The following is a 26,082-nucleotide window of genomic DNA, read 5'->3' as shown; positions in this document are numbered from 1 at the left end:
AATTCTGATTCATTTTTTGCGAATCGGTTCATTCGTGCGGTTCATTTCAATGAACCGATTCAGAAAACAAATCACCAGTTCCCATTAGAATTTACAGTATATGTGTTAATTTTGATGGATTATGTCAGATAAAAAGTAAAGTCAAATCACATTTATTTACATAGCGCTTTATACAATATAGACAGGGCCTAGTTTAAAGTGGCTTCACAGTAATAAACAAAATAATAGTGTTGATGTTGAAAAATGAATGCTCTACAGAGAGTGAAAGTGATGTTACGTGTAGCCAGCTACACACTCAGAATATGTGTTCTGTATTTTACCCATCCAAGGGCACACACACACAGAGCAGCCAATTTTGCTGCAGCACCCGGGGAGCGATTCGGGGTTAGGTACCTTGCTCAAGGGCGCCTCAGTTGTGGGTAATGAGAGTGGAGGAGAGCGCTGTTCATTCACTCCCCCCACCTACATTTCCTGCAGGTAACTCGAATCCACGACCTTTAGGTTACAAGTCCGGCTCTAACCATTAGGCCACAACTGCCTAACTGTGAAGAGAGTGTCATTCAGCTCAGTTCAGTTTAATTTTGATTTGATTACATTCAATTACGGTCAATGTAACCCTCTTCCACTATACGAAACCTCGGTGTGTTGTTTGATTCTACTATGTTTTGAACCCCATATCAATCAGCTTGTCAGGTCCTGTTTCTTCCATCTTCGCAACATTGTCCATTTAAGACCCTCACAAAATTTAAACTGTTGTTCATGCTTTTATAACTTCACGTCTTGATTATTGCAACTCCTTGTTTTATGGTCTACCCAAAAAAGTCATAAATCGCTTGCAATTCAGGCATTTGGTCGATCACGTGTTGTATACTGACTGTATACAAGTATATGTATTCACGTTATCTAGCTACTTCATGTAAAGCGTCCTTAGGTTCTTGAAAGGCGCTAAATAAATAAAACCAAGGGCGTAATTTCCACTGGGGACAGGGGGGACATGTCCCCCCCGCTTTTCAAAATCCCGTTTGTGTCCCCCCCACTTTCAAATTAATTTATGATTTTTTTAACCGAACGCCGTCATGGAGGAGCAGAACACAGAGCCTGTCTGTGTCGATGCGCGCGTTCGCCTCCAAGAACGTTGCGTGCACACTCTAAAAATAGCTCAGTGAAAGTTCTAATGAGCAGGTATTTTATACGGCAAAAGTGGGAGTAATGGAGCTAAAGAAATAGACTAGCCCCAATTAAGTTTTCGTGCACTATATTCAAAGTCATCTGAAGCCATTCCATAGCTTCATGTGAGGGACAGAAGAATATGTACATCGTTAACTTTTAAGTTCACGGAAACTCTTCTTCCCTCCGCTGCAGCTGTCAATCATTCTCTGTTCAGCACTCAAACAGCGTCGCGTTCAGTAAAGACAGTCAGCACGGTAAAACTATTCCGATTATAATACTTGATATGTAGCCTAGATAAAGGGCTGTGGATTGGCATAAACTAACTTGATCTTGCTGGAGTTTAATGCTGTTTGTAAACGATGTCATGACTTAGATGCAGATGTACACAGGGATTCTCTTTGTGCCAAACATTTATAATGCTCAGCGAAACTGCGCGCTCTGACTCGACATTGTTTCAAGCGGTTTTTACTGCTGTTTTGAAGCGTTTCATATTATTATGGTTTTGCACACTGAAAGATTATTAATAGCATATTTTTTTCTGTCGTATCTTGTTGCCCCATTATAAAGCTGCACAATAAATTTAAAAATAAATGTCTTTTAATCTTACATTAATATAAATACATATAATTCTATACATAGCTATACATATAAATCTAATCTATTTTTTTCTTCATTTTATAAGAATTCAAATAGTAATTTTAAACTTTTTGTTAACATTTGGATTTTATAAAATTACTGTGCAAAGTTTACTGCTGAATTATATACTTACCTAGTTTATTTATTTATTTATTGTTCAGCTTATGATTATATATTTTTATTCATTTGTTGTTTTCTGGATTGTCAAAGAGTGACCACTAGTTGCACAAATACAGATGTATGGATACAGGCCCCTGCTAATAAATTAATTCAACAAAGGTAACCTCTTTTGCTACATATTTTTAATGGTTTAAATGTGTACTCTACATGTTTGACCACTTATGAACTATCATTTAGCCTACTATATGTTGTGTATGTGACCAATGTGCCATACCATCACCAATAAATAGATACTATTAGAGCACAAAATTGTTTACAAGAGAACAAATTTCTTCATTGATCTAGTCACTTAATTTTGCTCTCAGAATGCACCAGATTTATGCATTTAAATTTAAAATGTACAAAGCTTTCCTACAGGGGGGCATGTGAACAATTGTAATGGGATGATCAGGTTCAGATATCTAAATCAGAGAATATCATTGGGCGTTTGGCGGGTGGATGATTTATTTTTAACAGTGGATTCAGGTAAAACCCAATGCACAGACTTTTTCTTTGTTCAATTTGGATACTGAACATGGGTTGGAGCTCTTTATTTTGAACTCTCAAAGTTCACCAGATTAATGAGTTTATCTTTAAAATGTACAAAATTTTCTTCCGGGGGGGCATGCCCCCGGACCCCCCTAGAGGGTGTGTGTCCCCCCCACTTTTCAAACCAAAGTTACACCCTTGAATAAAACATATTATTATTATTAATGTTGCAAAGGTAATCATTTATGAAACTACTTTAATTTTAGCTTTAAAGCAGCTCTATAGAAGACAGTAGTGCTCAATATCTATTGTGTTATGATTCCATGTCAATAGTTACTCTCAAACAAAATTGTTGCTGCTTTACACACAGTACATTATGGAATATCACATATATCACACATAGGCCTACAGTTTTTACTCTTTTACTGTCATACTGTCTTTATGCTCATATTGTTGTTGTAATATGCCCCTCATATTTGGTATTTGGATTGGTGCTATTTTTTATGTTATTTTGTCACTCGTTTTCCTGTATGTAAAGTAGTTATACTTAAAATTATTTTATGTAAATTAGCCCCAAGACCAATAGAGAAATACAATTTGTACACAAATGTTCGAATGACAATATTACTTGCCTTGTTTGTTACAGACGCCTTTGCGAATCAGTTTGAATAAATCATTACAAAGAACCGGTTCAAAAGAACAATTCGCGAATCGGACACCTGATAGCGGAGAGGCGGATCCAGAACAGGGCTTCATAAACCTCCTCTCTCTGGTTTTCCAATGGGGTACGAGTCAGCCTCGTGACTGAGCTACAGGTCGTTCTCTCCGCTATCCTGGACTGTGTTTGAAACAATAACTGCATTCACTATGTTATGCCTCATAACTCGTCCGGACTCGGTGGTTCTGGAAGTGGAGGTGGACCCAAAAGCAAACGGAGAGGACATTCTCAATAAGGTGAGTGTCAATAATTAACGAGTTGCTAAAGTTATTCAATCATTTCTACATTAATACATCTGGACTAAGGCTCATTAGCATCATATACAAGACATCAAAGGCAATGATTGCCATGCTTTTGGCTTTATCAATGTTTCATCTGTTAATTACGTTTATTGTTTTAAATAGTTAACATAATAAATTATTTAACTAATTATTTTAGCCTCTTTATTGCAACGTTAGAGGCTGTTACTGCTGTGAGAAGTATTTTAGAAAAGTCTACACACAAAAAATTGTAACTGTTAAATAACCTAACTATACAACTTTCTCTCATTCTTATGTTTCAGCATATTACTGAATGCAGGTGTTCTCTCATAGCACATTACCACTTCAAAAGTCCCTCTTATGTAATATGTCTTGTCTTTCTAAAGGAGGAGGGGTGCAAAGAGCCCAAGTCTCAGCATTCTCCGGTTAAAAGAACACATACTACTTATGCATGACAGAGAATGACCATTTAATGGTTTTGTTTTTAATTTACAGATATGCCGGAAAATGGGAATCATAGAGGTGGACTATTTTGGACTTCAGTTCACCGGTACGAAGGGAGAGATTTTATGGATGAATCTCAGAAACAGGATTTCTCAACAAGTGGACTGCCTGTCTCCCTGCAGACTGAGGCTGCGAGTCAAGTTCTTTGTTGAGCCGCATCTAATCCTGCAAGAACAAACCAGGTGAAGCTCTACCCAAGTGAATATAAGTTGTATTATATTTTATCATAGTGCTCACATAAATATGCACAAAACATTATTTTTCCATTATTGAAAAAAACAGTATCTGAATCTTTGAGGTTTCACATTTTTGCTCAGTCTGGAGAATTTGAGGCACGTGGATAACAGTTCTGTTTTTTTAGTTGTTTTTCTCATGAGCTGAAACAGGAAGCTGCTGCTTAAAGTGACAGCATGATTCAAAATGCTGTATGCCTCTGCAGTTTTGTGTTCTTACCTTTGTCCCACATCTCCATGCATTTTTCAATATAATATTTTTCTGAATCTGTGGCAGGGAGTTACCTGTGTTCATGTTTGCTCTTGAAACGGTCACTGTTTCAGTTAGGGAGTGCCTCATGTAGGCATACTGAGGTAAATAATATTTCTCTGGAGGCTTTTTGGAGGCTCAAATGTTCCCTAAAGTTCAAGAAAAGTAAGCACTTTGAATACAATGGCAGTACAGTGTGTTCCTAGCTAGAGACTAGTGGAGCTGTTCAGTCACGTCTGATGAGGGCTGTTAGTGGGGGTGGGGAGGTGTCAGTATGTCTGAGTTAAAACGTGTTGTAATGTGATTCTGCCTCTTACATAATCTTATACAATGGTGGGACAAGATCCAGTGCCCTCTCTGTCAGCCTTTGTTAGTTTTTCTTACTCTTTAAATCCATGATAATGACAACAGATTAATTATTATAGTGGAGGCTGTGTACTTTATTGCTTTATATTGAAATACATATTGACTAATAGACTTATTGTATTTTTTTTTTGTGAGAGCATACTTCAATTGGCAATAGGTTTGATCTGCATTATTGTAAAGTTTACTAAATGTATTATACTATTTCTTCCCTTTTTTCACATTTACAAGTGATTTATGTCAGGTTATAAAAATATGTGCCAGAATTTACAAGTCTGCTTCTGTTACTAAAGTTCACTGGGTTTAGACTGCTGAGTAAACCTGGCTTCACGCCAGCTCATTTTTTAGATAATATCAGTGGGCTGACAGTGCATGAATGCGTCTGTGAGATACAACTATATTATAATGGGACGACTGAAAAAAGCTTATATCTTCACAGTATTGTGAAGCAAATATCTCAATTAACCCTGTAAAGCCTAAATAATAGTGGATGGAACAGTTTATTGAAACTTTAGACAACATATATATATATATATATATATATATATATATATATATATATATATATATATTATGTTTTGTATCATATTTGATACTGCAGGCATTTGTGGCCCTTATAGTATATGATATAGTGAGAATATGGTGCTCATACTTGTGGAGAAAAAACAGTGGTCCAAACTGAGCAAAAATATGCAGATGTTGGTGCAGATGTTGTTATTTATATGGCCAAAAAGTAAAATGAAATTTTGATAAAATGCATGTAAATATCAGTTGTCACTCTATATCTCCCAGTAATGTGTCTTAGTAAGATTATATTTAAATGCATAGTTTTATAATTAGTGCACTGTAGTTTGCAAAGCATATAATGCAATGCAATAAGCCTGTTATATCATATTTCATACTTACATTTTAACATTATTTAAAAAAATGTATACATAAACTTCATGTTGCTTCAGTCCAGTAAATGTTCATCCTGAAATATTTCTAACTTGCTAAAAAGTATGAACTATTGATCAGAGTGCAGAAAGCATGTAGAATATTGTTTTATGTTGATCATTTAGATGCCTTAGAAATTCACCTATCAAATATGATACAGTAGGGTTATGAGGTGGAGTTCTGAAAGTTTCCTATTCCCTCAGGGCACTAAAGTTTGTACTGATGATTCAGCAAATTTCAGTCAGAAGCTGAAGCTTGCTTTATGATTATGTCCACATTTATAGAGTTTCAGCCAAACTAGACTATTCTTGCCTTTTTTTCTTGCCTTTTTCTGTCTCTATATTGTATACATCATCCATTTATCATATGAGAACAATAAAATACATTAGTGTGTAAATGTATAGATTTGATTAATGCGCTTCTTGTTCCTCATTGAACAGACCAGTGATTTGTTTCAAAATGTAGATTTACTCAGTGTTTTCCTTGTATTTTCTGTTGCTTTGCAGACATTTGTTTCTGATTCATGTGAAGGCGGAGCTTTTCAAAGGAAGCTTGCGATTGGACGCGGAGCAGGCGATCGAGCTCTGTGCACTACTGGCTCAGGCAGAGTTTGGAGATTACAAACATAATACAGCCAAATACTGCTACTCCCAGATCTACGGTCAAGAGCCCAGCCATGACACCATCAACAAGTAAGAACACTGGGAAGTCTATATTCTCAGTCAGAATAACATTTGTTCTTCCTCCAAATAACACAAAGCATTCCTTTGGATACAGTAAGAATGAAAAAGGAAGTGATTCTGATAGTTTTGTGGAATAACAGTGGTGTCTTTCTTGTTTTTATAGTATTGTTTCGAGGCATAAGGCACTGGAGGGTGTTAGTCAGGCTTCAGCAGAATATCAAGCCCTGCAGCTGGTTTCCTCTCTCAACTACTATGGCGTCGAGTGGCACTCTGCACGTGATTCTGAGGGACAGGATTTACTCATCGGGGTTGGACCAGAGGGCCTGTTTGTCTGCAAGACAGATTTCACCACTGTTGAAAGGTATATATATATATCTTATATAAGAAATAATTATGTCATTTAGAGATTTAAAATAAATGTTTTTTATACCATAATTTCTGATTAAAAGTGCCCTAGAGATGCCTTTTCAAAAGATGTAATATAAGTCTAAGCTTTCCCTTGAACATGTCTGTGAAGTTTCAGCTCAAAATACCCCATAGATTTTTTTTTATTAATTTTTTAACTGCTTATTTTGAGCCATTATTACATATGCACTGATTAAGCGTGCGGCCCCTTTAAATTTCCCGCTCCCCCGCCCCCGCGAGCTCTCAACTGCCTTAAACAGCAAACACAAAGTTCGCACAGCTAATATAATCCTCAAAATGGATCTTTACGAAGTATTCACCATGCATACATTGATTCCTGTGAGTATAGTATTTATTTGGATGTTTACATTTGTTTATGAATGAGTTTGAGGCTGTGCTCCGTGGCTAACGGCTAATGCTACACTGTTGGAGAGATTTATAAAGAATGAAGTTGTGTTTATGAATTATACAGACTGCAAGTGTTTAATAATGAAAATAGCGACGGCTCTTGTCTCCGTGAATACAGTAAGAAACGACAGTAACTTTAACCACATTTAACAGTACATTAGCAACATGCTAACAAAACATTTAGAAAGACAATTTACAAATATCATTAAAAATATCATGTTATCATGGGTCATGTCAGTTATTATTGCTCCATCTGCCATTTTTCGCTATTGTCCTTGCTTGCTTACCTAGTCTGATGATTCAGCTGTGCACAGATCCAGACATTAATACTGACTGCCCTTGTGTAATGCTTTGAACATGGGCTGGCATATGCAAATATTGGGGGCGTACACCCCGACTGTTACGTAAACAAATGAGATTTATATAAGAAGGAGGAAACAGTGGAGTTTGAGACTCACTGTATGTCATTTCCATGTACTGAACTCTTGTTATTCAACTATGCTGACGTAAATTAAATTTTTGAATCTAGGGCACCTTTAAAAGTGTCTCTTTTTTCAGAATCGTATATCCAGTCATTCAAATGGCCACTCAGTCTGGAAGGAATGTGTATGTGACCATCACAAAGGACAATGGGGACAGTGTGGTTCTCCTTTTTAAGTTCATCAGTCCCTGTGCTGCCAATGGTCTGTATCGCGCTATCACGGAGATTCACGCCTTCTACAGGTGAATACTGTTAAAATTCTATTAGACTTACTTGAGTAAAGGGATTTCAAAAGAAAAAACAATTTAAGCATTTACTGTTTCTGTTTATTCTGTTCAACCAGGGTTGTTCTAGCATTTAATTTTTAATTTATTTCTATTTAGTTTTAAATTGAATGTTAAATGTATTGTAGTTAAGTTTTTGATTTCCCAGTTATGCTACTTTTTAATTTTATTTCAGTAAGAAAATATATTTTAATGTCATTTTCATTTTAGTTTTTGTTAACAAAAATTGAACTGTTTAATTACTGAATTTGGCGCAAAACAGAAACCTTATGAGCTTCATTAGTGATCAATACATACGTTTTTAGAACAATAAAACAATTTTAATAAATGTGTTTTATTTAACACAATTTGAACTTAACTCTTCAGGTGTGACACCGTAATGAGCACAGTGAAGATGCAATATAGCCGTGACTTCAAGGGTCACCTGGCGTCCCTCTTCCTCAATGAAAGCATTGACCTTGGTAAAAGGTACATCTTTGACATCCAGCGCACATCCAAAGAAGTGTATGACCGTGCCCGGCGAGCCCTGTTCAAAACAGGGATGGCTGTGAATGGATGTGAGAGCCCAAGAGACAGTTCGCCGCTGAGACAGACAAAAGTTGAAAGGGAGAAGCGAATGTGCGTTGGCTGCAGGGAAACTCACATTCTGAAGGAAAAGCTCCAAATACTACAAGAAGCCCTGACCTGTGCTTTGTGCTGCGAACAGGAGATCAATGCTGCTTTCTGTCCTTGTGGACACATGTTCTGCTGCTATAACTGCGCCAGCCAACTTCAGGTGATTATTGCATCATTACTACAGCCATTTAGAACTATATAAAATACATATAAATGAATCACCAGCAATTATTATAAACAATATACTGCATACTCTTAAGTATGTCCAATTCTATCCACACAGGTCATGTTAACCATAATATTAAACATAATAAAGTCTAAATATGACTGTACCATAATATTTTTTTTTCCATATTTAGTTAAAAAAATAAACACATATATGGTATGGAATTTCCTTTTGAATAAGCATTCAGCATATTCAACATTCATGAAAAAATAAAATCAAAGTGTGATTTTCGCATGCTAAGAAATCGTCATCTAAATTGACCAGTTAAGTTAATGATTAAGAGAACTTACACTATTAGGTTTACATAACCTCTGGTTACCCTCCTAACATATTTCTCGACATGTGCTGTCAACCATTAGCGTCTGTTCAAGCTGTAGATCTTGATAATCAGACATTCTCGTTACGCAGCAGTCCTATGACCTTTTGAATTTCACCTCTGACATCACAGAACTGTTATTTCAGTTCAGTGGTGCAGTTAAAACTGGTACATCACCTAACTGCATAATTAGGAACAATAAAGAAAAAATATAGAGGTTTAGATAAGAAGAATTTGTTTGTATGTTAACATTCATGATATTTTACCTTCTTTTTTCTCTTATCAGTGTTGCCCAGTTTGCCGTTCAGAGGTGGACCGTGTTCAGCATGTATATTTACCCACTTGTGCCAATCTACTTGGCCTGGCAGAGGCAAAAACTGCCACTTTCAGTGTGCCCAGAGGGACTGCCATGTCAGAGGATTGTGCCAATAAAGAAAATACCTGCCAGCTGTAGGATGGATAACATCTGCATACTGAGCATGGACACTATTTTAAAAATACAGAAGAAATGTTATGATAAAATATTCAGTGGTTCTATTGAGTGAGCTGAACTGCACAGAGTGAGGCCAGCTATCTACAAGTACCTCAAAAAATGATGACTACTGCTAATCATACTGTTGTTTTTCACAGTATACACATTACAGGTATAAAAATGAATAAACCGTTTTACACTGGAGGTCATTCAGAGAGGAAAATATTGTGCACGGTACACAGCAACATTTTTTTATGTACTGTATCAGAACATATGTGTGTTTTTTTTTAAGTAAATACAAATGTAGTTGTTAACACTCCACATCAACTATATTCTTTATCAGAAAGGTTTATTTTATATTTGTCTCCATTTGTGTACACTGTTTTAATGTACAAATATTTAAAACAATATATTTTGTATAAGTACATGAAAGGTTTTCAGTATTCACAAAATAAGCCTTTAATGCACTATATTACAAAAAGGTCCAAATAACTAAGAGTTATATGTCCTCTTTTATACTGACATGTATTTTATCTGTATCCAAACAGAATAAAGAGCTTTTACAAAACTTTTAATACCTGCCTGGTATTTTTAAATATGTTTTGTTGAATTCATTCTAGGATGGCTTGTTAAATCTCCAGTATTACACCTTTCTGTGTGTACCCTTGATCATACAAACTGTAACACTAGACAGAGACACACACTTTTTTTTTCTCTTGATCCACCCATATTTAGCTGTATTATATATTTTTGAAAATATTCTAATTATATTTAAATGTTTGAAAAAGCAAATATTGATGACATAACCATGATCTTCAGTCAATAACAAATCTCTCCTGTAGAGGTCCAGTCTATGAACCTTGCTGTACAGTACGGAGTCCCATTGTAAAGTAATGAGACTCACATTTTGCACGTACAACTGTACAAATAGGCCTATACTGTACGTGCAACTACTGATATACTGTATGTGTTACAGTACTGATATGTACAATGTCTGACGTGTCAGAATTGATGGCAAAGGTTATAACTAATATAAAGTTATCATGATTCTGAAGTGGCAAGTACAATAAAGTACAGTAAAGACAACAACTAAATAAGTAGAAAATACCTGACAGTGTTATGCTTCTTTTTCAGAACATGGCCAATTTCAAACTGCCTTTATATGCTTTATAAAAACCTATAAATTGATATAGCCTACTGTACACATTACACACACACCAAAATCAGTTTCGAGCACTCAACAGCCCCCATATTTATTTTTTAAATACCATAGCTTTCCGTCTGTCCATCAGTGGTGATGTTTAACTTTTTCGGTGGCGAAAAGTCTTTATGAGTGAGTCACTGAATCACTAATTTAAACGATTCGTTCAAAAAAAAAAAATACGGATTCATTCAGGAACGAGAGTGAACAGCATACTTGCATACTACTTTTACTTAACAAACTGTTAAAATGCAGTTCCGAATTAATGTTTGAGTGAGTCATTTTATCAACCGATTCGTTTAAACACACTGCTTCATTTAGAATCAAAAGAGTTTGTTGATCTTAGATACTCAGCGGTTAATTCTGACATTCGTTTGGAACTATTTTCTCGTGGAGCAAAATTTGACCAATTAATTGGGCAATATTTTGTCTAAAATGTAAGTTACTCAATATTTACTTATATATATATATATATATATATATATATATATATATATATATATATATATATATATATATATATATATATATATATATATATATCAGTTCCTCATTGCTCTATCTCTACTGCCCCAGATTGGGATGGTCTGTCAGCTGCAAGCCTGGAACAAGGTACAGAATGTTCTACATGAAGAAAACTGCTATGCATTAACTATATGCTTACAGACAAACCTATAGCCCAAAGTTCATAACTCTTGCACAATTTAGCCTGAGTCACAGGCTTTTTTTCATGTTACTTCTGGTTCCAGACATTTACTTCTGAGAACATGTGTTCACATGTGTTGGATGGCTGGAGTATTATGTAAGGTAGGCCTGTCACGTCTACCAGACGCTTAAAGTGTTCATATATGAGCTGTGACATGGGGACATCAATAGTTTTATTGAAAGTCACTCCCCTTAAGTTAAATGCTTAGTCCTGTGTCAATATTTTAGCATCTTTTCCCACACCATGTGCATGTAGTGGAATTTATAGAGTATGTGCAGTCAGAATGCCAGTATCTCAGGAGGCTTTCTATAGGGGTCAAACACAACCTTGTCTTTGCCATTGAATAATTCAAGGCATCTATATGTGGCCTGACAGTCAAAACTTCTAACTTGTTTCAGGTTTAGATAAAATATCAGTTCATCAAAGGAAAGAGTCAAGTAAAATTGGCACAGTATTTTATTAGAGTGATTATACAGATACAATAGATTTGTACTATACAGGAAGTTATTGACATATTCGCCAAAAGTCGAGTCCGACGTTCCTTTCCATTTCACAAAAATCAAAACAGCTACAAAAACTTGCAAGCATCACCAAAGAAATGATCACTGACTTCACTGAACAGTCTTGGATGCTCTGTTCACATAAACACACCACAGTTAGAAAAGTTGAGGTTGACTTCTGTCTTAATTGCTTTTTGTCAGTTTGTAGAAAAAGAGCTTTTCAAAGAATGAGAAAAATATCACAGGTACAACGAATCACACAAATATAGTCATTTACATTGAATATATAAGAACATGAGAAATTAGTTATGTGCTTTTTTTCTTCTTTTTTAAAGATAAGTGTCACTCTGGCGATTGAGGTTACCGGGCGGTAAAAGATCTAGAACTTCCTTTACAATAATATTTTTAAAAGACAAACAATGGGATCAGTGACTGTGTATGTTATAGGTCAATCTCTAGACGTCAAGTTTGGTCTTTCAACCCTTAATGAGGCCTTGTGGTATTGCTAGAGCTAATCCTGGCTATGGACCATTGAGGCATATGCATACAACAAATTCTGACTGTCTTTGGACAGCCTTATAAAGCCATATTGTTGATGCCCAACCTTGTACATACACCAGACTGTTTTATTTTTTCATATGAACACATTTTCAATAGCAAGCATGTGAGCTACACTCACAACACGTCGTCATGCTAGTTAAAGTTAGCCTTGTTTATACATTGGGTGCATGTACAGTGATGGGCTGTAGAGGGCGCAATAGTCAGCCAGTGACTTCCCATGAGTCATAGCACTGGAGCTAAAATGAACTCCAGTTCAGTTTCATTTGTAACATTGTTACTGTGTGTAACTCAGTGTTTTTGCAAAATACAGGAACAGAAACAGTCTTCGGGCCAGTTTCTCAACCTGAGAATTCAGTTTGACTATAAATCGCTATAATGTTTTTATGCCTTCAAGTGGTTGACAGCCTTCTTTTTAAATGAAAAAAGGTTTTTATTTGATGCAGATGATAATAAATCACTGTTAGGTTGAAACAGAAAAGCACACACTGGATAAAAACGTTGCCAGCAGTGTTGAAACCTGACTGTCTTCAATGAAGTTATCCACACAGTGCAGAAACACACTGAGGTTTAAATGTACATAGCTACACAGGGAAAAGAGAGAAAAGAGAGAGAACAATGATACATATGAAACAAACAACAATCCTAAAACACTGACACTTTCGTAATGGTTTCTAGTCTATTGTAGTCTTTTACTGCCTTACCAATATCACCATTACAATAGACTGTATTGAACAAATTGTAGCTATGTGAGGCTACTAATCAACCATCCCTTTCATTTCTCTTTCATTGTCCTCTCTCTTCAAAAGTGCATAAATTCCAAATCCAAATTGGACTGAATGTGCAATCAAGCATTACGTCTACAATATGAGGTCTATTGTGATTCCATCTGAATATAATTCTAGACACAACAATACCTTTTCTTAAGTCAGTCAACAAACTGACTTGTGTAAAAATCTCACACTCATGACCACACATATCAAAATGTATAGTTTTTAGGTGACCTACAGAGCTGGCAATGTTAACTATAAGACTAAAATGTCTACTTGTGCAAATAGCAAATTTTTTATATGTATTCCAAGATTTTTCTGTATTTTTAACAGCAGTCGGTGAAGTTAGATAAGAATTATTTTGTGGAAGGAAAAAAAAAAAAAATCTGAAGACAATCCCATGAGGCTTTTATTTATGGAATATAGCAATTAGATTTGTCATATAAAAACTTTGTCTTATTACATTATCTGTAATTTTTCATTGCAGTGTACTAAATTAATTCCTTTAAATTTGTTTAGCATGACCAGCACAACAAAGATAAAGACACAAAAAAAATAGATAATGTCTCAACATTCATCATTTCTTTTTTCCTCTCTCTCTCTTTCTGCAGAGAACATACAAAGACTTTCCATGTTTAGGCCATTAGCGGCATACTGCTAATTGTGAAGAAATCTACATTTTTAAAAGAGACCCACTGTGGCTGAAGAGTCGTAAATTTAATTTGATGCAACCAAAATTATACTGTCAGGGATTGAAGTATAATCCATTCAAAATATCCTAAATCATGTCTAATTTCCACAAACAATATTTTTCCATTTTTGGCCATTGGAAATTTTGATTTCCAATAGCAGAACAGATTGAACAAAGCATAGCATTCTCCTTTGACTCACTGATTCTTGAAAATTAAATTATTATATCTGGATACATTTTAGATGCTAAATGTCTTATATAAACAAGTTTTGATACAAAAAGGCCATTTCTATTCGGGATAAACCTGTGAAATTTTGCTTGTTTTGAACATCAAGAATGCGGCGTCGATTTAGTTTTCAATGTATGGTGATTATATTGTGTCTTTAACAGAGAGTTCATTATTGCAGCTGGACTGAGAAAGGCCCACAATACTTAAAATTATGAAAAGAAGACATCAGTAATTTAAAAATACTAAATGACAAGCACTTTTCACATAAAATGGATAGTAATGCACAAAATGACTAACAGCACTCAAAACTGTCTGTTGCTGTAGTAACAAAACAGAAGTCGGAATATTTTTTATCCTTTCATTCATTCAACTTCCCTTAACCTTTCTTTTAAAGTGCTAATTCTGACTTGACCGGAGACTTCTATACACATAGCCAGTTTGACAATGTGAAGATTTCTTTAACACTTTCTCACTCACAGATCCGATCAGGCAATCTGATGGGTTATTTGTTAAATGCACATATGAGGTATGTGAAAGCTCAGTATTGCATATCTAGACGACTATCAGCAATTGAATTAAAATATAAGGGTAAAACATTCAATGTATCTTGATGCTATACTTGACCTAGATCTGATTCAAAGTAGTCACTTGAGCAAAGCCTGTCATTCTCAGCTGACATATAAGCACAGGATTATGGGGGCAGTAACAAGTGGAAGGTGGCTTCTGTCGAGATAATCCTACTCGCACAACTCCTCAATTTCACTTGTAATCATATCTCACTGTTCACCTTTTGCCATAACTCCTCATAACAGTCCTTATCCAGTCAAGGCCCTGATTATGAATGAATTCAGTAAACACAACAATAAACTAAATTAGACACTAAATGTGTAGCAAGCTGAGAAAGAAAATGGTCAGGCATTGCAATATACAACCCAAAATTGTCATTTCGAGCTGATTTAAAAGGAAATTCTAAAGATTAATATTACATATGATACGACTCAAATGATCACACACATTCTTGCGTAAAAAGATATAACATTACAGTAACCTGGATATGAATGTCATAGGAAAGCAACACAAAGTAACAAAAAGCAAAGTACCAAAAAGAGAATCTGCTCTTCCTTGTCCCTCCTTGAGTCCATGGCAGTGATAAGGGAAATTTTTGTGAGTCTTGTGGTTGAAGAAAAAGCATTTTCTTGGGCACCAAGCAAAAGCAAATTTTATTCAGTTGATCAACTTTATGTGATTTCTCAAATTAATCAAGTAAGGCTAATGAATATATTTCTTGGTTAGAAATCAACTCCCTATCACTGCTCTATGGTATTCGGAAGGCCCTCAGCAACCTGTGCTGGAGCGACCCTCAATGCTGACCTTTAGCTGATGTGGGAGGCAGGAAAATTTGGGTAAAATCTGAGGGTCCTCTTGCGACCTCCACATTTCTCCTTTCTCTGGGGCAGACCATCTCCTCTTGCGGCTAACTGCTTTCTCTGCGCTAGACGTGTATGTTTTTTCTGCCTGGTTGTTTAGGTTCACCAGTGTTTGAGGATTTATGCCCCCATTCTCTGAGAGGGTCAACACATTTCTTTGGTTGGAAGTCTCAACCAGTGTTCCTTCCACACTATTCTCCACTCTTGATGTAATTTTGTGTCCTTTCTTAAGGTCCTCCATTTGGGTTGGTCTTTCCTCAGTGGGCCCATTGTTTTTGGCTGCTTTCAAAGGGTTGTTGTGTTTCATCACAGACTCTGAAAAATTATTTTTCTTCTGAATGCTATTTTTTAGGCTTTTAAGGGTGAGAGAGATACAAACATCACCCACAGAGAGTTTGGCACAGGATAGCGCTAGCAACTGTGTGGTGCGGTCAGGGCAGCAGGATGACCAGCCTTGACCAAACACGAAGAAAGGGTATTCCACCAGGACTTCTACACACACCTAAAACAGAGAAAACCAAAATGATATTTTAGTTCCAAAGGTTACAGAAGATTACCACTAACATGGTAAGTGAGCTTGATTTCAAAAGAAACTGACTCACCTGGGCTTTGTTCTCTCCCACCGAGAACTGTATGATGACAGCATTGGGTGTACGGCTGCACTCTATGCGCTCTACAGTGCTGGAGTCAATCTTCAGTTCTCCACTCACCTCTGCACTTTGCACAAAGTCCTCTGTCCGCAGATCCTCCACGCGCTTCAGCTCACCGTCTGCCAACTGGATAATAGAGCCCTTCATGAAGAATGGTGGTAGGCCCGCTGATGGTGATGATGGTGAGCTGTGAGGACTTGTAGATGTTGGAGGTGTTACAGGGACTGGAGATCCCACTACACTGGCTGAAAGAACAGGCAGCTGTATTTGGGTTGGACTTGGCATGGCACAGGGGGTATGACTTCCATCAGACCCAGTGATGTCTTTACCATTGGCTAGGACTGAAGATGCAGCTGCAGGTGGGGATGTATTAATAAAGGTCTGAGGCAGAGCTGTTGATGCATTGGCTACACTAGGGATGACAGAACAGTGGGTGACCTCTGGCTCAGCAGTAGATGGGTTGATGTTAGTGGCACTAACCGGAATGAGCAAGGAGGGATTGCCTGAGATCACCACGTGCTGTGGCAGGTTGCTCTGATAACCAGTTACTGCTTGCTGGGGTCCACCAGAAGCACTGGTGATGTAGCCAATAATTGGGAGCTGTGTGGCAGGGTAAAGGCTGGTGGAAAGCTCCTGTTGGGGAGTGTTGTGAGAAGCCTGCAGGAGTGTGTGTGGGGAGATAGTGGAGGCTGGAGAAACTTGGCTGTCTGAGGACGTAAGAGTGGACACTCTGGACATTGGCTTGCCTAGGCATATACCTCCTCTCTCAGCAAGGTGCAAAGATGAGTGGTCCTTACCTAAGATACTTTGGAGCTCAGAGTTGCTGTTTGCTGCAAGGTGGCTACTGGATACCAACATCAGCGATGTCTGCAGTCCTGCTCTGTCATGAGTGCTATAGTCTGCTGGGAGCAAAACCTGAGCTTGGGTCTGGAGGCCTAGGTTATGAGTTTGCTTGTGGTTCTGGTCACATTCTGGTCGGCTAGAGATCCCTTTGACCATAGTAGTACTGTGCTTGACCACTGTAACCTCTCCTAGTGCACCATTTTGCACCTCTCTGGGATGGGAGTCCGGCTGCTTTGCAATGAAGCCATCGGTGTAGTGTAGAACCACTTGAGAGGGGGTGAGAGCTAGGGCATGAGGGGCAAGGACAGTTGAGTGTGGATGGATTTGAAGGGGCAGTTGGACAGAAGGGGAGGAAACTGTCAAACCCAAAGGAGCACTCTCTACCTGAATGCATTGACTGTGGGAAACATTTGATATAGAAGAAATCACATGATGATTCTGTGAATCAAGGCTGGATGCTTGGGAGATGACAGCTGTTGTGGCCAACACCTCTTGTGGTGTCCTCCGTGGCTGTGTTGGACTGGTTGTGGACGGCACAATCTGTGAAGAGATATAACTTGTATAGGGCCCTATGAGCTGGAGATTGGGGGGAAGTTGTGTGTATTGGACAGAGCCTATGGTTTGAGGAAGGCTTGTGGAGAGAACCGTAGGATTTGCTGTTAGCACGGTAGGCCCCGAGAAGACTCCTCTGTATGTGGAGCTATTGGAAGAGAAAGAAAAGCCAGCAGATGTAGTAGTTGGAGGATATTCCGTCACCACAGTGAGAGCCTTATTTGATGGTGGGGGGCTGTCAGGCTCAGCACTGTTGCACTGTGACGGGCCTGCATTGTTGGGGATGTGGGCCATGCTAGCCATGGTAGCAACGCTGGCTAGCCAAGCCAAATTCTCTCCACTCTGGCTCTCACTAACAGCAGCTGACACCAGCACCTGCTTCTCCTCCAGAGCTAAAATCTCCCGCTTCTTCGGCGGAAGGCACTCATTACAACGCTCCTGGTTAGACTTCATGGTCTTGGAGCTTGTCCTGTATTTTAACCCACACGTCTTGATCAGGATTTTAGAGTGCAAAGTAGAACTCAGTTGTCAAGATTTTCATTGTTCTATTACTTTACTCCGTTTTTACCATAGTCTTGACGCGTCAGGACGTGTCAGGACACTTGTAATAAAAGGTTCCATGTGCTTCATGTGGAATCATCTCTCACTGATGGTAATAAGTCCGTACCTTCATCAGACAGAAAAAAAAACAAAAATGAGAAACTGTATACACTTTTTTCCACATGATTAAGTTGCTTTATTTCAGCATGATGCAATTCTGTTATTCCAATTTAATGTACTTACCTTGGGTCAACACAACCAACTTAGTTTTTATTAACATTAAAGGTTTATTTTTACTCTATGCAAAATTCTTGAGTTGTGACAAAACAACTGACTAAAGAATAATCTATGTAAAATAGTTATGTCCAACTTACTCAGTTCAATCATGGACAGTGGTTCCACATGACTGAGACAAGTAAAATCCAATAGAATCAACCATGTTAAATTAACTAGAATCAATTGTGTTTATTTAAAATCAAATAAATTGTTTTCATATACATTGATTTTTGTTGATCTTGTTTAATTTTGTGATTTACATAACTTTTGTGATGTTCTGTGTTTGAAATCTAGATGTGATACTTGATTCATCCTAAATTGCCTTAACCAAAAATATTGTAAAGCCTAAATTGATCATAAGTCAATTGGTGGCAATGGTTTTACAGTCAACATAGGCTTACTACTTTCTTATTATAATAATTTGAAAGTATTAGAGTAATTTGAAAGTTTGTTAGCAGGTCCTCAACCCAAGCACAAGTGCAACAATTCACCACAATGGTAACCATAAAACTATTAATTAACAGAAACTTTTAAATACCAACATAATAGAACAGTAAACATTAAAACGTCTTTCCATTTTCTCATCTTCCTAAAAACTGCTTAAAATAACACTTTATTTCAACATTTACACTCCTAGTTCAGCCCCTTTGCAAAGCATGATGGGAAGTGAAAATCCTGTTTGATTGAGTCCTGGTTGGGTTTACTTGATTGAAACACGTTATTTCAATATGAAAACATCAAGTTAAGTCAAAGAGTAATCGTTTCAAGTCAATTTAACATGAATCAATCACATTTAAACCAGAAACCTGATACAATGGTGTTGAATCAAAATAAATTGTTTAAATAAAGTGATACTTTATGCACTGCCTTTGATTCTAAGAAACTAGCTCAAACCTATCTGCCTAAAAGTAGCATATTATGTTATTTTTGACCTTTAAAAAACATCCATTCAGTTAAGAGTGCCAAAGAAATAGTTTGAAATGTGTTTAGCAACCAATTTTTTTTTTTTTTTACTTAATTTGCTAATAGCAGGGGCTAACTGGCCCATGCTAACCTAAATTTCTACTGACCACTTTGACTTCCTTTTCACTTCCATGTATTAGCAGTGTAAACCACACTTTATCAGTTTAGTGAAAAAGACAACATCAGTGTGTTAATTCAGTGAGTAGAATGGTAATGCATTTTGAGTAATGCTCACATTATTTTATTATTTCAAGTGATAAGTTATAGTTCTATCAGAGACTACAGAGACTCCATCATCAAATGTGAATCCAAATCCACCTCATGCTTAAAGGGTTCAAGCTCATAATGTTTGCATATACATACAGTCCATCTACATCAATGAGGATAAAGAGTGCACAGGGTGCAAACTTAACATGCAGAGAGAGTGTGTGGACAGAAAAAAGTTGAAGGAAGAGACAGAAAGAGAGAGAGAACACTGGCTCTCCTGACCCACATTGAGCTCTGCCTGCACGCGAGCATGGTTATTGAGTTAGAGTGTAACAGTGGAGAAGACAGAGAGAGAGAGAGAGAGAGAGAGAGTGAGAGTGCGGGAGGGGGGAACAGAGGGAGGGAGAGATCCCTTCACCACAGTAGATCTGCACCAATCACTGTCCTACTTTCCCCTGCTACAGCTTACACCACACACAGCCATTAAATGCTTCACTCTATTGTACACAGAGCACAATACGCACACGTACACATCAGCATATCCATTGGACTGATACGCACTTATGCATATGTGATTTGGTGCAGAGTGCTCATGTATCAAAGAACAATAGAATGGTAGTGATCACACAGATCACAGTTTTACAGTTACAACATAACAAAAATACATATAACTGCATTCCCCTGTATCATTTCATGCAATCACAAGGATCTATAACAAACATTTTACCATTAACCTCACCAGAAAGACAGTAATTTGTGCGATTGTACAAATGCTTTAATGAGAGACAGAATTTGTAGATATCAAGCCCAATCAACCTTTTTTTTTTTTTTTTTGACTGTCTTTTTAAGGTTTCTTTTTATATTACTTATATAATTATATGGATGTGTTCCTTTTTTAATATTGTCTTCTGCTCATTGTGTTACTGTTTGTACAGCACTATGGTCAACGTTGTTGTTTTATTCAGTGCTTTATAAATAAATTTGAATTTGAATTTGACCTTAGAGGTATTATAAGAATTCTGAATGTAATGTTTGAATGGGCTTTGTGTTTCTAAGATGTACTACAGCCTATAGTATACATTCATGCATAAGCTTGCTGGTTCCTTGTATATACTGGTAACAGAGAAATGATATTACAGCTTAGAGGAGAACTTAGGAAGTAAATTTGTGAGAAGTTTCCAGAATACTTGTATTTCGCATATTATTTATGCGTGTGTTGGTGCATATGCACTACTTCTCTCTTACTGGGTGTCATATTTGGCTGTCTATTTGCAGGGAGTTTCAAAGAACACTACTGAAATACACCCACAATTCAAAATAGCTAACTCAAACTATAAGCCTGCAAGGCAATACAGCTGCACAGACATAAAAGTGATGCTTCATTTCTGTTTTCTTTCTGCTTTCAGTGCCACAGAGCTGTAGTCCATGACAACAACAGATGGATTTCCTATTGAAAGAACCTCAATGAGACATTGACTACTAAATTGAGCTAACTATATTTTATATCCTTTAACCCTACATTTAATCCTCAGAAACTTTTTTAGAGTATCATTAAGACATTGTGTAATTGCTTAAATAATTGATAGTAGGTGATTTCAGTTGTAGGCTTTACTATCCTTACAGTGATGTCTAGTCCTCACAATGTAGGCACACACACTCGCACACACTCGCTTACAGTGTGGCTGGCCAAAGAGCCAGAAAGATTAACAACTTGCAGTATCCTTCTAGTAATTTAACAGCAGATCTCATACTCTGCAGCCCCGCTGCAGTTCAAATGTCATCAAAGCAACATACTATTCACACCAATAAACCCATGCAAAAACATCAACACACTAATAAAAGCGATGCTAATGGAAGATCTCTAAGTAATCGGCACAAAACAAAGACTTCAGAATGTAAATAATCCCATTTCGCATTATCTGCCACACAAACAAATAGTCACATAATTTTGCTATGTACTGTAACACAAAGTTATTTCTATGCATGCAAAATCTTCCGGAACACATTACTTGCATGGTGCTGTGACACCTTTTTCAATGATGTCATCTTAGAGATGACTGAACCAGTACCAATGATTATGTATACAAACACAAACATAACTTCTCTAAAATGAAACGCTCATATTAACATCTTTCCTCAAAAAACATCTACCAATCTACTCAAAGGATCATGCCCATTTAGCGCCCGTTAGCAGCTCCTTTCTGCACTTAACGACCTTTAATATGGGCGCCTGTCCCTTTAAGAGGCAGTCTAGGGAGTCCTAAGCTAGACATGAATCCAAACAGAGCTGTTGCTGCCTTTACAATGACTAAAGCCTGTTTCTCTACTCTCTCCCTACAAGCAAAAGAGCACAACATACAGATTAACACCGAAACATTTGCACAGAATTGCAATTATTTCTGCAAAGCTTATGGTTTTTATTAGCTATAATAGTACAATCATTTCTCAGATGCATGCACATTATATTTCCTTCTCTTTTTGGAATAAAAGAATAATGTGTGCAATAAGCATGTATGATTCAAAACCAATCAGACATTTCCTCTAAGGGTGATGCCTTACCTTTCTTTATAGGGGAGCCTTTAACAACTCTCTCTCTCTCTCTGCACTACGAGTGTAACTCACTCTACCCACTGGCAAGCTGTCCTTTGTCCAGGTTTAGCTCTGCTATCAGGTCACACATGCAGTCCTCTGATTTATGTCTTCTTCCATGTCCAATGTTCCCCCCTGCCTTTACTCTCTTCCACTTCCTTCGACAATTGCTCGGTGGGCCGAGGGTAAAGGAAGTCCCCTCGTCTGCGCTGTTTCACTAGCCCTACGTGTGAGAGCTACAGCGTATGTTATGCAAGGCAAACTGACTGCCAGCTCTCTCTCTCACTCTCTCTCTCTCTTTTGCTCTTCACACATACACACACAGTGCTCTAGAGAACACGGCTCCTCCTCCCCCAGTCAGCCTCAGCAGCCTCATCAGGTATTCATTCAAAAAACACACTCCACTTGGCAGGGCGCCCAGACTACGCACACACGGAGAGAGAGAGAGAGAGAGAGGGAGGGACAGGGAGAGGGAGAGGGAAAGGAAAGGGAGGGAGGAAGAAAAATTGTGAGCAAGGGACCGAGAACACTAGAAGAAACACGTACCCTCACGTAGACCACTGCACTCGCAAGCAACACAAACACACCACAGACCATGAAATTCTCTTGAGAGAGTCTTTGTGAGGGTTTCTATGCGTTTTCTCGCTTTCTGTCTACAACTAATTAGTTTCTCTCAGTGGAAAACTAATTTAGTGCCTCACCACCATTACATGTGATGAGAGCAAGCACATTTGCATTGAGCTATAAGCCTGCCCTGAAATAAACCCAGAACGTTTCCCTAATGTTAGTGTATGATTCCCACTTGGCTATTTCTTTGGAAACCAATGATGATACAGGAAATGTTGCAGGGAGGTTCTGTGCGATAACTTAAAGCGATTAAGCACAGAGAATCATTGTAGCATGTATACTAAATGTTTCATTTTTTATTATCATATATAGAGTCTATAGACTCCCAGAATTTCTCAGTTACTGACATATTTGACTAAAAGGCCCCCCCATAGTCCAACACAATATTCAAAGGTCCCCTACTAAAAGTAAACAAGAATACACCAAAAACAGCCATACATTATTATAATGCAAAACACATACACACACCTACATAAGCACATACACAAACATAGAAACTTATATGTCTCCCACATTAAGCATGCAAAGTAGTTGCAGTTTACCCTCAGGGGGGAACCACATGCAAATACATAGTCACTCGTTCCATCACACACACACACACACGCTCGCATACAAAAATGTTATCTTTGCACACAACCTTGAGAAGATCTGAAAACACCCTGTGTTTGAAACATGTGCTGTCAACAAGGAGAAATGCTGGGAACATAAAAAAGCCATCAGCAATATGTAACCTCTAATATTAGCCTGGCCTGGTTTACTCTCTCTGAGCAGATCCCAGCACTGCATTGGGTGTGTTTGCCAAGCCACAGACAGATGCAAAGGTACCATATAGCATTTGAAAGGACAAAAGATCCTCTTTGGACAACACAACACACTAAACATAGACTTCTCAAAGCCAATAATTCAGCCACAAATGAACATCTCTCAGTGTGTCGTCTTCTTGACCTGATCCTTTTTGTGTCACTAATATCAAGGTTTCAGAATCTTAAACATATATTACTAAATATTATATGTATGCATGAGTAAAACACGAGTAAATTTCACACATGTAATATATATATATATATTCAGTAAGTTTTTTTATATAGAAATTAATACTTTTAATCAGCAAGGATGCATTAAATTGATCTAAAGTGACAGTAAGTACATGATTCAAAAGATTTCTGTTTTAAATAAGACTGTTCTTTTTCATCCGGCAGCTTCAGTTGAGACTGTTAGGAAGACTCAGAGAATACCTGTACTGTTTTCACTCTTGATGGCTCAGCGTCTAAAACTACAAAGCCCTACAAAGAGACAGTCTTTGATATCTCCATTCCTTCTAATAGCAGGAGATTTTGGGAGAGTTGCTATGTTACTGTTTGTCGAGGTATTGCCTTAACCAGTCACTGGGGAGATGAGATGAAAGAGCAATGAAGTGTTCTGTCTCGGCTGCTAGTCTTAGTTTCTCTGTTTCTGTTTTCTTCTTCTTCTTCTTCTTCTCCTCCTTCTTCTTCTTATTATTTTTCTAGTTTTGCCCTCACTCTCAGGTCTCATAAAACTCAGATTAAATAGACAGAGTTGTGTTGAAAGTGCTTTATAAATAAAGAAATAATAAAAGAAATAATAGATAACTAGTTGGATGCGCCCCAAAGAGGAAAAGTACTCACAATGGTCCATGATCAGGTCCAATTTCTTTTCACAGACATCCAGTCACTTTTGCAAACCCCAAGAGCAAAACAATATTGCATTATTCCATTATTACTGTTCTGTTTGCTGTATTAAGTACTGACACCTGTTCAGTCTTCACACTGAAAGAAGGTTCACCCTATAGAACTTTGTTGATTTCTCAGAGATAGTGAGACATGTCCTAACATGTCCAGACATGTATAAAGGGGGACAGGACTCATTCTGACATATGGACTTTGCAGGCAGTGGACACAAGCTAACATAAGATATTATGTAGAGGACCAACTTAACAGAGAAGGTTGCAGAATTTAGAAAATAAATAAATTATGTTATGGCGTTCAAAAGGAAAGAGTGTTTTTTTTTGTTTGTTTGCATTTGTCTCATAGAAATATTTGAGACATTTGAAATGATTTTGTATGGTATATTTCCAATTCGAAGCCAGCATAGATAATTATGAGATAGTTACATGTCATTTATTCAAATAATAGTTATTTGTAGTAATTTTTGTATGATGTTGCCAATATGGCTGCTAAGTGAACTGATTTTCCTTTAAAGGGACTTTTCTAACAGAAGGCATCCAGTCCAGTGCCATGAGTGATCTGTACACACTTCAAACTGGAAAGTCCCTTGATTTAGTAGGTACTATGACATCTCTGAGCATGTGGGAAGATTATGCAAGGACCTGTGTTGCCGAGGTAACAAGGACAGGGTCTACAAATGTCTCAAGGCTTCAACCTTGAGAATTTTTCTCTGAGTCATGCGTTATGTGAATCTCTTTGCACGCATGTAAACATAAATGCTTTATAGATTTTGTCTTTTAACACTCTTTGTTTCCAGCAAAAATTGTTGCACCTCTAAATCAATGGACATTACAAGCAGACACTCAAGGAATAAATAGTTCTCATATTTGGATTAATAATGGACAAAATGTTCAGGACATTTTGGTGTGCTTGCATGGCCCAACTAATTGCAAAACAAATGAGCTAAGTCACAAAGTTTGTTAAACTGCAAAGAAAGTATTATATAATCCATTATTTGTAGTACTATCTTGCAGGTACAACATTGATTTAACTTTGTTGTCATTAACTCACCCTCACGTCATTCCAAATCTTTATGACTTTTTTTATTCTGCAGAACAAAACAAGATATTTCGAAAAATGTCTGAAAAATGTTGTTTGGACCACTGACTCATAAATCTTCTTTTGTGTTCCACATAAGAAAGAAAGGCATACAGGTTTGAAATGGCATGAAGGTGAGTAAATGATGACAGAACGTTCACTTTTAGATGAATTATCGCTTTCAAGTACTCCATTGACTTAAACAGAGCCGACCACAATAACAGACAGCCAAATCTTTCAGAAAGTAAAATGTTTTTCCATGTCTTTCAGAGCCAGTATTTCAAGCACTAAGCCAAAAATAGCTCTGGCCTACACACTTCTGCTGAGAATACAACACAAGGAGCGAAGACAAGAATGGTTGA

General features: G+C 37.3%; 2 protein-coding genes across 5 annotated transcripts; one reads left to right on the top strand and one right to left on the bottom strand.

Annotated features, from left to right (window-relative positions):
- Positions 1-3,166: 3,166 nt before the first annotated feature.
- On the top strand, positions 3,167-10,157 carry mylipb (myosin regulatory light chain interacting protein b). Of its 2 annotated transcripts, XM_067395229.1 has the most exons (8): positions 3,167-3,408; positions 3,735-3,794; positions 3,928-4,118; positions 6,225-6,410; positions 6,565-6,762; positions 7,773-7,937; positions 8,346-8,754; positions 9,423-10,157. In XM_067395229.1, exons 1-8 carry the CDS (start codon positions 3,322-3,324, stop codon positions 9,588-9,590), a joined length of 1,464 nt encoding a protein of 487 aa, XP_067251330.1. In that variant the 5' UTR covers positions 3,167-3,321; the 3' UTR covers positions 9,591-10,157. The 2 variants fall into 2 exon arrangements, with proteins under 2 accessions (XP_067251330.1, XP_067251341.1); XM_067395240.1 differs by lacking the exon at positions 3,735-3,794 and having other exon boundaries at positions 3,171-3,408.
- A 1,809-nt stretch (positions 10,158-11,966) lies between these two features.
- atxn1b (ataxin 1b) lies at positions 11,967-22,608 on the bottom strand. Of its 3 annotated transcripts, none has more exons than XR_010897079.1 (5): positions 22,281-22,608; positions 18,304-18,402; positions 16,293-18,204; positions 15,364-16,192; positions 11,967-15,094 (listed from the first exon to the last, which is right to left on the bottom strand). XR_010897079.1 is itself a non-coding variant. In XM_067408755.1 (4 exons), the coding sequence occupies exons 2-4, from the start codon at positions 18,363-18,365 to the stop codon at positions 15,599-15,601; spliced, it is 2,568 nt and encodes an 855-aa protein (XP_067264856.1). In that variant the 5' UTR covers positions 18,366-18,402; positions 22,281-22,608; the 3' UTR covers positions 11,967-15,598. The 3 variants fall into 3 exon arrangements, 1 of the variants encoding a protein (XP_067264856.1); XR_010897080.1 differs by having other exon boundaries at positions 11,967-13,157; XM_067408755.1 differs by having other exon boundaries at positions 11,967-16,192.
- Positions 22,609-26,082: the final 3,474 nt, after the last annotated feature.

This window comes from Chanodichthys erythropterus, chromosome 2 (assembly GCF_024489055.1).
Source record: "Chanodichthys erythropterus isolate Z2021 chromosome 2, ASM2448905v1, whole genome shotgun sequence".
Taxonomy (NCBI): domain Eukaryota; kingdom Metazoa; phylum Chordata; class Actinopteri; order Cypriniformes; family Xenocyprididae; genus Chanodichthys; species Chanodichthys erythropterus.
The sequence above is the reverse complement of the archived record's forward strand: the minus strand, read 5'-3'. Positions and strand labels throughout refer to the sequence as shown.

Coding starts and splice junctions, on each gene's coding strand:
- mylipb (XM_067395229.1), top strand. CDS start 3,322: ATGTTATGCCTCATAACTCGTCCGGACTCGGTGGTTCTGGAAGTGGAG. Junction 3,409..3,734: donor GAGAGGACATTCTCAATAAG/GTGAGTGTCAAT, acceptor CTTATGTTTCAG/CATATTACTGAATGCAGGTG. Junction 4,119..6,224: donor ATCCTGCAAGAACAAACCAG/GTGAAGCTCTAC, acceptor GTTGCTTTGCAG/ACATTTGTTTCTGATTCATG.
- atxn1b (XM_067408755.1), bottom strand. CDS start 18,365: ATGAAGCACATGGAACCTTTTATTACAAGTGTCCTGACACGTCCTGAC. Junction 18,205..18,303: donor CCTGACGCGTCAAGACTATG/GTAAAAACGGAG, acceptor GTTAAAATACAG/GACAAGCTCCAAGACCATGA. Junction 16,193..16,292: donor TGGGAGAGAACAAAGCCCAG/GTGAGTCAGTTT, acceptor TCTCTGTTTTAG/GTGTGTGTAGAAGTCCTGGT.